Source organism: Sycon ciliatum, chromosome 5 (assembly GCF_964019385.1).
Source record: "Sycon ciliatum chromosome 5, ocSycCili1.1, whole genome shotgun sequence".
Taxonomy (NCBI): Eukaryota; Metazoa; Porifera; class Calcarea; order Leucosolenida; family Sycettidae; genus Sycon; species Sycon ciliatum.
Window position 1 is genome coordinate 7,068,628 of NC_088647.1, and position 12,373 is coordinate 7,081,000.

The window sequence follows — 12,373 nt, forward strand, 5'->3', positions numbered from 1 at the left end:
ACTGTCCCGCACGTAAGTTCTTGATGTGGGTTTTTGGAAGTTTCGCTTGGTTATCCCGATCGAATTTGTGTGAGTTTCCGGAGTTTTATAGAGTTTTATCGAGTTTGTTGGAAAATTTGATATTTGTGCGAACTAAACCCGAATCCTGCCAGGCGAAATTTCACGTCACGTCGCACGTGTAACTTAACCTCTAAAAATTACACGTAACGTGAGATTTGCACCGCGTTTTGAAAAAGGGCAAAAAACGTGTAACTTAACCTCTCTACTATGGTCTTACTGGTCGGACTGTGTGCGACGCCCCTGATGTAGGTGTGATGTATCAGTGATATGAAACTGATGCATCGCCTCAGTGGGGAACGTGAATGTTGCCGATTGCCATGCCCCTGTTGTGTTTACGTTTGTTCCGTTCAGGCTACTACCTCATCTGCTGGTTAGTGTACTGGACGGCAGCTGGCTACGGTTATTTGATCTCCATCATCGTACCGCCGAGCATGGCGCAGCTGTTTGCCGTGCTCTCCGTTCTCTTCAACATGATGTTCTCCGGCGCGCTGCCACGCTTCGAGCAGCTGCAGAAGATCCTGGGTGGCGTGCTGATGTACCCGACGTACATCTCATACATTCGCTGGTCGCAGGAGGCCTTCTACTTGCATGAGATTGCTAAATACAAGGACATCTACCACAGTAAGCCACTTGTATTTATGTATGTATATTTTTATTTGAATTCGCAAGTACACACGGGCTACAAGCCCAATTACATGGAAGCGAATGCCATAATGAGGCCCATTAAGAAAAGAAAAAAAGGTGGAGGAAGGAGGAGGACGGTAGCAAAGCAACAGGGAGGACAATTCAGGACCAAAATCAACAATTGCACAAATGTGAGAGCACCTGAGACCGGGGGTACCTGTGGAGCGATAAAATGCCAAGCAAACAGAAGAAAGGGAATCACAAGCCAATACACGCTAAACTGCACTTGAGTTAGAATGAAGGGGAAAACCGGAGCTCAACAAAATTATAACGTACAAAGTCATAATAAGAAGTCAACTGGATGAGAAGTAGCACAAGCAAACATTTCCTGACAACGAGAGGGGCTGTAACTACAGCCACAGCAGTAGCTGCTGTAACAGCAGCAGCAGCAGCAGCAGCAGCAACAACAACAACAACAACAACAACAACAACAACAACAACAACAACAACAACAACAACAACAACAACAACAACAACAACACTATCAACAACAACAACAACAACAACAACAACAACAACAACAACAACAACAACAACAACAACAACAACAACAACAACAACAACAACAACAACAACAACAACAACATTTGATGTAACCCATCGGTGTGACAGCTTCATCTTTTTGGTTTATAGCAGTGTGGAGCCGCCTTTGCCTTTACGTGATCACGAAGCCGAATACCGGTTTCAGTAACTACATCAGTTCTATTCACACAATATTGCGTTACTTGTGCTACTTTAGGCGGCATTACTAGTTGCTGCAGGCCTGCTTCATTGTGCAGCCAGGTAAGAGTAAAAACAACTGTTATTATCAATTGCTGCAGATTTCGAGGCTGAAATGGAGATGGCTATGAATACAACAAGACAGGGCTTCTGCAGGCATCATACTTATGTAACAAGTGCTGTTTTATTCTCTCCTGTATAATCTGCAGATGTCGAGGCTGGGATGGAAATCTACCAGTACAAGTTCTCTCATCAGTCTTTGGACTTGGGCATGATATTCGTTCTTGGTGTCATCGTGCGCATCATAGCCTACTTAGCCCTGGAGTTGATGTACCGCGGCAAGAGAAAGTAAGGTGTTCCTCTGCAGCGGAGCAAACTGAGACCAAAGCCAGCCACAATTTGAATTAACTGTGCATAGCCTAGGCCTGCTATGCCATGATTGCTGCTGGGTTCATCAAGTTTTTTTTTTACGTTGCAAGCCACCGGCGGTGACTGGTATTGTTTTTATCATTGAAATGCAGAGTACGACTGAACATAGTAGACGGTTTCCAGAATTCATGTGCCGGAGATGGCCCTGAGTGATCTATCCAACAACCGTACTGTTGTCGCTTGGCAACTTCTAACCAAATGGGAGTCGTTGAGTGTCAGCCTCGCTAACATTTCCTTCACATCATATCCCTGGAAGTGTAACTATTTTCCAAGTGACTGAAGAAATAATTTCAAGTAGTATGACTGTTTCGTGTTTGCCTTTGCTAGTTCTATAGCGGTTGAAACTGCGGCCTGTATCTATGACTGAATTTACAAATGGAACATATCTTATCAGATGACTTTTCTTTGTTGAAAGTGACTGCTCAGTCTTTATCATATGGCATTCAACCATTTTTCCTCTCCCTATTTTTGCAAACAACCGCAGATGCGCCGGCAAGAGTTTCACACGATTATAATTACGACATATTTCATGGCTTTTCACATTGTGATTTTGCTATAAGGACCTTTCATGGCTTCTACCATTCTTTTTCCAGCCCTTATTTACAGAATTTTACTAATAGTAATTGCCAAGGCTCAGAGTTCAGTCTTGAAATGCACTGAGGTGCACATTCTGTATGACTCCGGCAGTGGGTGTATCTATTTATACATTGGACATACTCAATCTGCATTTATACATTGGACGATTGGACTTATGCTATTGGTCGCAGGTTTCCCGAATGATTATCACGAATACTGGTATTTTCAAAAACAGAAGCGATTTTGAAATCATAGCCAGTCATTGTCCAGGGCAGTCCAAGACAGCGCCCCCCCCCCCTCCCCGGCCCCGGGCCAGACTCTACTACAGTCCATTTCTAAACTATAGACGCGTACCTAGGCAAAAACCGTTATGCCAGCATTTATACCACATAAAATCTGTGATCACTTTGTGCATAATTTTTTCCAAATTGGGCGTCTGTTACCCAATCTTATAGAAACTATATGAGAGTAATTGTGGAGCGATCCTGAGCAATATTCCGAAAACTATTCTCAAAAAGTTCCAGCCAAATTTGAAATATTTCAAAAACCCTACGCGTCTATAGTTTTGAAATGCACTGTAGTACTGCAAGCCACTCCTGTAATATCAGATTGTGTGGTGTGAGATGGATATAGCATATTCTCCGTACTTCCTCTTGGCAACAGTCATGTCATAGTAGAGGATCATTGCTGGATTCCTGGTGATAACGCGTCATGGGATCAGTCGGGTTGTACCGTGGCCGGGGGTGCCCATAATTATGATGGCCTCCCTGTGCTGCAGTCATCATCATGAGTAGCCGCAAAGAAACCCGACCCACGGGTCAAAAGTAATGCCGCATTTCCATTCACCAACATGTACATCATGCCCGATCCAAAAGCCCATCCGAGGACCGCATGAGACTTCGCACTGCTTTCGGCTCATTGGTCGGATTTCTTTGGCCACTGACACTTGAACTGTACATAATTCGTTTCTACTCTACACGCAAGTGACATGGGTCATTCATTACCTGGGCCATGGGGGAGGGGAGGGGCATGATGGGCCGCAACACATTGATTCGCTTTCACAACTCACACAAGTCACTGAAACCATTCATTCAGGTTCCAGTCGGGTACGACACCCTCTAAAATGCAGTGTTGTGCAGCGGCCGAGTGGGAACAGTTACCGCAGAACAAGAAAAAGAAAAGAAAACAAAAAATTTGATGTCAGAAGTGGGATTCGAACCCACGCCTACAGAAGTAGACTGCGACCTGAACGCAGCGCCTTAGACCACTCGGCCATCCTGACAGCTCTGTATAACGTCGTGTAGGTAGTGATAGTAGTTGTTAGAAACCGCTGGTCATTTGGCATCAAAACGTACACAGTCAGGGCACGTGATGAAAAGAAGCAGCATGAGCCATGATGCTTCGAGCTTTCAATTTTTCAAGTTTTTGTATTTGCTGAGTCTGTGATTCAGTGTGAATATTGAATGCTGCTTGTTCCTACCAGTACGAAATACTGTATCATCACTTCAACAATACTTCAACAGGAAGTAGTACATTACTACCTACAGTTCACAGCTAGCAGTATTTTCTTCAGGACCTACGCGAATCCAAGGCAAGATATTTCTCAAGTGCGACGACGGGTGTTTGTGTGAACCAGTGCTGCAATCATGTCCGAAGTTCGGGAGGGTAGCCACGCAGAGCTGGTCCGTTCCAATCAGAAAGATCTCACGTATTTATCTCAGCTCCGTTCAATGGTGACTGACATTGGACAGAATGTGCTTGGTGAGTTCATAACAGTCAAGTGTTGTTAATCCAAGGCGAATGTTTTAGTTTCCTGAAGCAAGGAGCGTTTCCAAAGGGGTCCAATTGTTATTTGAAATCCATACCATGCCAGGCCATAGCCTTAGTATGAGTTGAAAATCAATGTTTCAAGAATGTAAACAAGTCCAGACCAGTCTACGAAAACACATGCCCACTTCAGCACATGTATAAGAAATCACCCATCGTAATCGGTTGTGACCTTGTGCCCTGGTCACTTCCGTCTTGATGATAGCAGTAGTTATAGCTGAAAGATATTGCGTCAAGTAGTTATAGCTGCAGGCGCGTAGCACTTCCTTTGGAGGTGGTCCGGCAGGAGGGGGTCCGGAGGCTATCCCCCGGGAAAAATTGAAATTAGGGTGCAAAATCCTGCATTCTGGGCACTTTTGGCCGTGGTTGGGTGAAAAAGTGGTCCGGCTGAACCGGCTGCTACGCCCCTGACTGTTGTGTACTGTTACCTAAGCGCTTATGTTTGCAGTGCCCTTGCGGCATTTCGAGCATACTGGCGGCGTTCACACTTCTTTATAAAAGTGCTTTATCGCAAGCAAGGGGAGACGTGAGCCATTGCAAGGAAGCGAGCTTTGGTTTTCCGAGCTACAAAACAGTGGATGTGTGACAGATATGATGGAGCCAAACAATAATTGTGATCTGTAACCCAGTTTGCCAACAGGCTCAACCCCTACAGGAACAAGGTGTACCATTCTTTTTTCTCAGGTCCCCTTTCTGCTTGCCGTCATAGGTTTCTGGTTTCAAGCAAATTTACGGCCCGCACCAACTCTTTGTCTGCATAATTTTTTTGCCATCTGGCGAAAATACCTCAAAACACCTCTAATGAATACCTGTATTTTGTTGTAAATGCCTCTTCCCTGAAGTTACCTGAATCTGTAGAGGCTGAGGTTAGTCGTAGGAAGATCATGCAAGTAGCCAGTGGTGATGTTTATCACGGCCGGGGGCTGGTTTTACTGGCTAGAGCAGTGGGTTGAGTCGTTAGGAACACTATGATCGAAATGATGTAACCCGTATGCATCACCAATATCATTCACTTGTTTATGATGAGTTCATGATGTGCGGTTCTTGTACTACCCCGATTGCTGCAGGCATGCGCCAGGTGATCCGATGGCAGAAGGAGTTGACTCTCCTGGCTGATCTGGGATACTATTCTCTCACGACTCTGTCCGGTGAGTGAGAACTAATGCTTGCTATTGGCATCTTCATCTTGTGTTTGTTGTGGGGCTCGAGTTATTCCTCCTCATCCTTGTCTGCACTGCCCCTGCCTATGGAACAGCAATGATCACACCAGCATGAAGGTGATATGATATCATGGGCCTTAAGATCCCGTGTTGCAATGTGAGCGAGAGGAATAGTAATTTATTCCCGAGCTTTGGAAGACATTAATGTGTAACAAGTATGCTGTATTTACCTTTGCTGGCGGCCATGTTTTATTGTTCTACTTTTTTTGTAGGTTTTCAAACGCTTGGTGAGGAGTATAGCGACATCCTGCAGATCGACAAGTCCACAACTCGTTTTGTTGTTCCCAACTTGCTAGTGAGTGAAATAACGTTTTCTCCTTGACAAGGGAGAGGGAGAGAGAGAGAGAGAGAGAGAGAGAGAGAGAGAGAGAGAGAGAGAGAGAGAGAGAGAATGTGTGTGCATGAGTGCGTGCGTGTGTGTGGTGTGGTGTGCGCGCACATGTGCCCATATTTACGTGTGTGTATAATAATCATGATTGCTAGTGCATGCTTCCAGTACATTCTGTATTATCAATGGAGTGTGCCTGCCTGTATTGTGGGCAAGCGGTGATTGTTGACTTCAATCATGTGTGTCATTCGTGTACGCGTCCATCTACCCTTGCTGTTCACGATCTAACATTTTTTTTTAAATTCTTTTATGTTATGCACAGCAACGGATTGCCATGATCCTCTTCCACACGTTCACACCGTATTTGCTGGATAAATGCTTGGCCCGGGCACAGAGCTATCTGTCACGAGACAGCACGGCTGCAACTATGCCGCATAGTCGACGTGAGCTGCTGCTGAGGTTGATTGCCTACGCAAGACCTGCTGTGGAATGTAAGAAAACGCTTCTTTGCGGGCATGTGTACTCACTGTGAATGAAGCCATAGTGTCTAACATTTTTATGGCATGCAGATGTTGCCTGATGATTGCGAGAGCATGGAACTTGAAGTAGCAGCAAACAAGCCTTGATTGTCCTTGTTGTTCTGTTCTGTATTACGCTCTGGCTCCGCGGTGTTGAGCACTGTCAGCACTCTGGGTACATCCTCCGATGGCATGCAACAATTTTGTTATTTGAAAAATGAAGAAATGCTGCCAGAAACTTTACTATGTTGTACAGGTGTCCTTATCAGGCTTGCTTGTCATGTGTCGTCAAGCTTTCTGTACTCTAATCAGGGCAGCTTCCTGCATTCATTGAACATTTGTTCCTTAAACCTTTTTTTTTGTGTTGCAGTAGCTACCAATACTAGCTAGCAACTATGCCAGTCGCGCCTAGGTGATGCCTGTTGGCTGACATAACGGAACCCTAGAGGGGGGCGTGCATAACACAGTTTCGTAGCTTTTGGCGGAGAAAGGGCAACAACGAAAAATGCTACGAAAGGTCCGTTCATTAGGAGCTCACGCAACCGTGGTAACGTCCGAGATTTTCTTGTCGTACGAGAATCGGGTATTGGCACGAGTCTGCAGTCACGCATGCATGAGGTCAGTGCGCAACAGAGCGCATGTGTCATGCAGCACTATGGTGCCGTACGGCTATGACTGCCAAAATACAAGTACATGTACTTCAAATGAAGTAGTTTCGTTGTGAAGTTTTTCTTTCAAGTCGGAAGTTGACAAAAGTTCATACTAGCTGGTCCTTTCATTACTCGAGGCTATAACGTCCCATTCTGATGAATTTTCGTTGTGAGCAACTTCTATTGATCATCCAGGTGGGTGCAATATGTAAAGGCCATATTCGGTCGGGTGGCTTATCATTACATCTGTATTACTTGTCACTGCTGCACATAATGTTGCACTGAATGTCACCAAATTAAGGAACAGCCTACTGTAAGTCAACAAATACTCGGCGCATATTTATTTGCGGCCAGTTTCGCCCTGGTCCTGTTTGGCCGAAAATTTGTCGCGGCTGAAATTTAGTTTTGCAAGGCTCAGTGTGACAGTGTCTAGGCGGCAGCAGTACAGGCTGAAAATTTGATGTGGCCGAAATGGGTTTTAGCCCTGGGAGGCGGAAATTTGAATGGGCCTAAAATTTGTAGACTTACAGTTGTCGACATTTTCCACTTATTTGGCACAGAAAATTGTGTTAACATTTCTTGTCTACTCTTGTTCTTGACAGTGCCACATGCACACTGCAGGTGTACGAGTATGTCCTCTAATCACTCTTTCGATTTTGTCTGTCTTCATACAGGGCTGCACCGTTCTCATCAGGTTCTTTTCTTCCTCAATGGTGCTTTCTATCATCTGTCCAAGCGTCTTGCCGGTGTCAACTATGTACGGAAGTTGTATGTTATGGAGGGGCGAGGGTGGGGATGTACGTGTCATTTCATTGTTCCTGATCAATCTTTTTTCTGTACCTTGTCCTCAACCACGTACATATACTGAGATATTATCAGCGCATGAGTGGCATCCTTTCCAAGTTCACCCAGAGTCAGTAGTCAGTGTCCAGGGAGTGGGGGCTGTTGGTCTGTCACCTCAAAAGCCAGTTGTGTCATCTTTCCCTGATTCCTTTGAAGGTGCTCTCTCCCGGTGAGACCCACTTGACAAGTTTCTGGCAACGAGCAAGTACAGTGCAGTACGGTACAGTGTGTGGCTGTGGCTGTGACGGTGGCTGTTAAAAACCATTATGTGTGTGTGTGTGTGTGTGTATGTGTGTATGTGTGTATGTGTGTATGTGTGTATGTGTGTATGTGTGTATGTGTGTGTGTGTGTGTGTATGTGTGTATGTATGTGTGTGTGTGTATGTGTGTATGTGTGTGTATGTGTGTGTGTGTGTGTGTGTGTGTGTGTGTGTGTGTATGTGTGTGTGTGTGTGTATGTGTGTATCTGCGCAGATTGCTGTGCCGCGTGGTGTCACACCGCAGCACAGCGCCGTGCAGGGCTGGGCGAAAGCCTATCGGCTGATGGGCTACATCATGGCCGCTCAGCTGTTCATCTCGGCTGCCTCTTGGCTCCGCTCGGTGTCAGCACATAGTCATTCTGCTACTAGTCTGTCACAAACCCCGGGTACACAGCCACCATTCTCAGATAGCAGGTATGTAGCAAGTGATGTGGGCTTTTGTTTGAAGATCTTAGCAGATTTTCAAGGAGATGTTTGGCTTCTTGGAGAGGAGTGGCCTCGAATTCAAGTCCAGCACTGCTGGTAGTTCTGAACTGAGAAAATGCCACCACCACTGCTGACAACGCGAGTGTGTGAGTTCTTGGTAGACACGTTTTATTTCTGTATTTTTATACTTTACTATCTAAACGGCTGGCCATGTTTTGACATGCATAACAAGTCAGCAGCAGGCACATTTATTTTTTAAAAAACCTATTCATGTGAGTTGAAGTATGTTCAATATTGCATCAGCAATGCTTAGCGTACTGGCGATTCGCTGTTTTGACTTTGTGTGCCGAAATTATTATTTTTATTCTAAAATGCTTTACGGACCTTACAGTGTAGAGTGAGTGATCTTGCGGTGCGGTGGGAGGCAGGTATAGTTTTGGCTTCTTGTAACTTGAACCTAACCGTTGTGACTCGTTTCCCCTTCTACTCTCTTTGCCAGCACCGAGTCGTCGACGGCAACCCCCAGTGCCATACAGTGTTCTCTGTGCCTGTCGCCATGTCAACACACCACGGCAACCGTGTGCGGTCACTTGTTCTGCTGGGCATGCGTAGTCCAGGCATGTTCTACTCAGGTATGGTCATCAAGTGTGTACTGTAAGAATTGAAATTGTGACTAAAGTTTTAACGGCTCTGCCATCACAAACCCGTCTTTTATTTCTCTAGTACAGAAGAGAGAAGGAATGGCACTCCAGTAACGTTTCTTGAGTCAACGATGGATTTTTTCTCGTTGAAACGTTCGACTTTGTACCCCGTGAGAGATTCAACCCTTGCAGTATTATTTTCTGTGTGTACTGAGTATATCTGCTTTGGTGGAGAGGCGGGTCATTGAAAGGCTATGTTCTGGTTGCCTACGGTGAATGGAGACAACTGTGGATGACCCCTAGGATGTCTGTGCTTGTGCGTGTGGATGTGTTTGCGAATGTTCTCCTCTCCCTGCAGCCGGAGTGCCCGCTGTGTCGTGAGCCCTGCCAGCCATCTCAGCTCATCTACCTGCGTGACTTCTTGCCATCGTGATGATAGTCGGATAGTGCTACATGTGTGTGGGGACTGCTGTCAGCCGTTTGGATTGGCCATTCCAAGACTTCGCTGGAGCGCTCTCTTGCCAAAGTCTCCTGCCGGGCTGTCCACCGCAAGTACTTCCCAGACAACTGCCCGCGGCCATGGCTGGTTAGGCTGGCTTTCTGTCGAGGTGTCTTACGGCAGCCCTCCCTGTCAACAGACCAGGATGGGTGTTTCACATTGATTTTATAATCGGTTGCGGAAATGAAGCGGATTTTCGTGCTGGGATGTTCCTGAGAGTTTTGTCTACGGTGAGTGCAAGATTTTTAATCATATGTCGATATCTAGTGGTGCCTTTTTTGTATGCTGATCAAGAGGTCGTCAGCAGTGACCGTTTTCAAGGTGTGCTTGTGACTTCACTGGTGTATGTGAAGAACGGGGCAGGTTTACCCATCCTTTCTCTTGTCTATGCAGGGGCGTCGGACACGGTACGGTCACTACGGTATCGACCATACTACTTTTCGCCCTAGGTACCCCCCCCCCCCCCGTGAATCAATAAAATACACTGATCTGGGATCTAAATTTCCAAAATGTTCAGCTCAACCACCCCTCCTCCACGAGTAAATTGTACTTCAGATGGCTGACCGTACCACACTAGAATACCTTCCGACGCCGCTGCTATGTATTGGACTATTGGTGTATTGGCGTATGCAGTATACGCATGGGTATGGTTGTATAATGAATCTTTTTTGTGCTGCTTCTGCAGGGTGTGATTTGTTCAAAAAAGGCCTGCTCTGTACAACCAGTCTCCACTGCACCGTGGAGAGAGGAGCTGGACAGCAGCTGCAATGGAAGTCTTCAGCTGTGTCCAGCATCACTACTGCCGTACCTTGCCAATCACAGTGGCCGTGCTTTCAAAAGTGGCATTGCAGCAGCAGCTACATGACATGCTCTCTACTGCACTGGTGGTAGGTCAGCAAGGAGAGAGCCACTCTGCACAAAAGTCCATTGTGATAAAAGGACAAAGAGAACAGCTTGCCAGCCTTGCACGGTACCTGTACCTGTATCTGGGTATGTACTGTCCAGAATAGTATTTACATTGTAGTTCCCCTCCCCTGCCTTTGACCTGACCTGGCGTACTAACATTAGTTAGTGGACATGATTTGTTCATCCCCTCCCCTGCCTTTGACCTGACCCGGCATACCAGATAGTGGACATGATTTGTTCATCCCCTCCCCTGCCTTTGACCTGACCCGGCATACCAGATAGTGGACATGATTTGTTCATCCCCTCCCCTGCCTTTGACTTGACCCGGCATACCAGATAGTGGACATGATTTGTTCATGTCCTTCCTGGATTGAACACCCTTTTTGAACTGTTTTTGCAAATGCTTTGTTTGTGGTATTCATTTTTACGACTTCGCACAAATGAATGGGTATATTTTATGAATGATAGCTTGTGTTAGCCGGAGGACTCTCATTTGTTGAATGATATCTTGTAGTGGCAGAGCATCTCAGGTCTAATTGAAGGTCCCTGTTTCAAGTCCTGGATCCTGGCGTTGATAGTCAATGGGTTCTTCAGACTTTTTATATATTTTCAACTCACCTCAAGCCATGAATTTTATTAGTTCCTGTTGTTTCGGTGCCTTTGAATCGTGGTGTATATCTTCCTCATGGTATATATTCCGTGAGACTGTTGCTGTGTGGTAAAGTTACCTTATTCACAAGTATTGTACATGTAATTGGTAGTCAATGATGATGCTCATAGTGATAGCTGTGCTTTTCACAGAGAGTGCTGGTGGTGGTGGTGGTGGTGGATGTCAGACCTGGCATAACCGCACACATCCGTTTTCCACAAAAATATCCGGATAGGCGAGGGAACCGGATAATCGAACACACATACTATATGTAAGCATGGCATATGCTGTAAATTGGTAACCAACGATTTTTTTCCGGATGGCGAGGGATCCGGATAAACGAGGATCGGATAAGCGAGGTCTGACTGTATCTAGTATCCCTATGAATAGTATGACGCTAAGACAGTTTCTCCCCCACAATCGCTCGTGTTAAGCCTTGGGTTTTTGCATCTTTCTTACCTGTACAGCTCTATCTTCTTCTTTTTTCATTGTTTTTGGTGCGTGTTTTTGGCCGTGACGCCGAGACCTCAGGTCGGCAGAGTTATCAATGCCCCACCATCACTGCTGCGTCTCGGTGCAGCGCCTGCTCATTAGTTGTCACGTTTGTCCTAGTCTCCGTACCATTGTCTTTCCTTATTCTTTTCGAGCTGGTGATGTGAACGTAGTAAAAAAAAATCCAAATAGGGAGGTGTGGATGACATGAATAAATGCTCGGTTCAATATTCTCTCTCACTCACTCTCTCTCTCTCTCTCTCTCTCTCTCTCTCTCTCTCTCTCTCTCTCTCTCTCTCTCTCTCTCTCTCTCTCTCTCTCTCTCTCTCGCGCGCGCGCGCGCGCGGACATTTGACCCGACGAGACCACACAACGCTTGCAGATCACAGCACGAACAGTTCACCAGCCACACTCCACGAAAGCAAGTAGTAGTGCTCCTGACAAATCTTGTTTCGTTCCATAGAGATTATATCGGGGAACTCATCAGAGGAGAAGCAGTTGTTGAATGAAGGGGTTTTAGCTGAATAATGCTATTTTATAGAGAAGATACCGGCGCAGGATGTAAACACTCAACTAACTCACTCACATAATTATGTGACATATCAACACAAAGGGAATAGTGCAGAATGGAGGTGTTCTGAACCC

The 12,373-nt window shown here is 45.8% G+C and overlaps 2 protein-coding genes and 1 non-coding gene across 3 annotated transcripts in view; 2 read left to right on the top strand and 1 right to left on the bottom strand.

Annotated features, from left to right (window-relative positions):
* Positions 1-2,529, top strand: part of LOC135817389 (uncharacterized) — a 27,112-nt gene extending 24,583 nt beyond the window's left edge. The window contains exons 16-17 of the mRNA XM_065330565.1: positions 412-681; positions 1,674-2,529. Of these exons, the coding sequence (XP_065186637.1) occupies positions 412-681; positions 1,674-1,816 (413 nt within the window). The 3' untranslated portion in view covers positions 1,817-2,529. The remainder of the gene's footprint in view (positions 1-411; positions 682-1,673) is intronic.
* A 1,138-nt stretch (positions 2,530-3,667) lies between these two features.
* Trnal-cag (transfer RNA leucine (anticodon CAG)) lies at positions 3,668-3,751 on the bottom strand. The gene has a single exon. It is a non-coding gene; the product is annotated as a tRNA-Leu (tRNA).
* Positions 3,752-3,915: 164 nt separating this feature from the next.
* Positions 3,916-11,236, top strand: LOC135817390 (peroxisome assembly protein 10-A-like). Its single transcript, XM_065330567.1, has 9 exons — positions 3,916-4,230; positions 5,364-5,444; positions 5,729-5,811; positions 6,167-6,335; positions 7,687-7,769; positions 8,330-8,529; positions 9,041-9,173; positions 9,541-9,911; positions 10,367-11,236. Exons 1-8 carry the CDS (start codon positions 4,116-4,118, stop codon positions 9,613-9,615), a joined length of 939 nt encoding a protein of 312 aa, XP_065186639.1. The 5' UTR covers positions 3,916-4,115; the 3' UTR covers positions 9,616-9,911; positions 10,367-11,236.
* Positions 11,237-12,373: the final 1,137 nt, after the last annotated feature.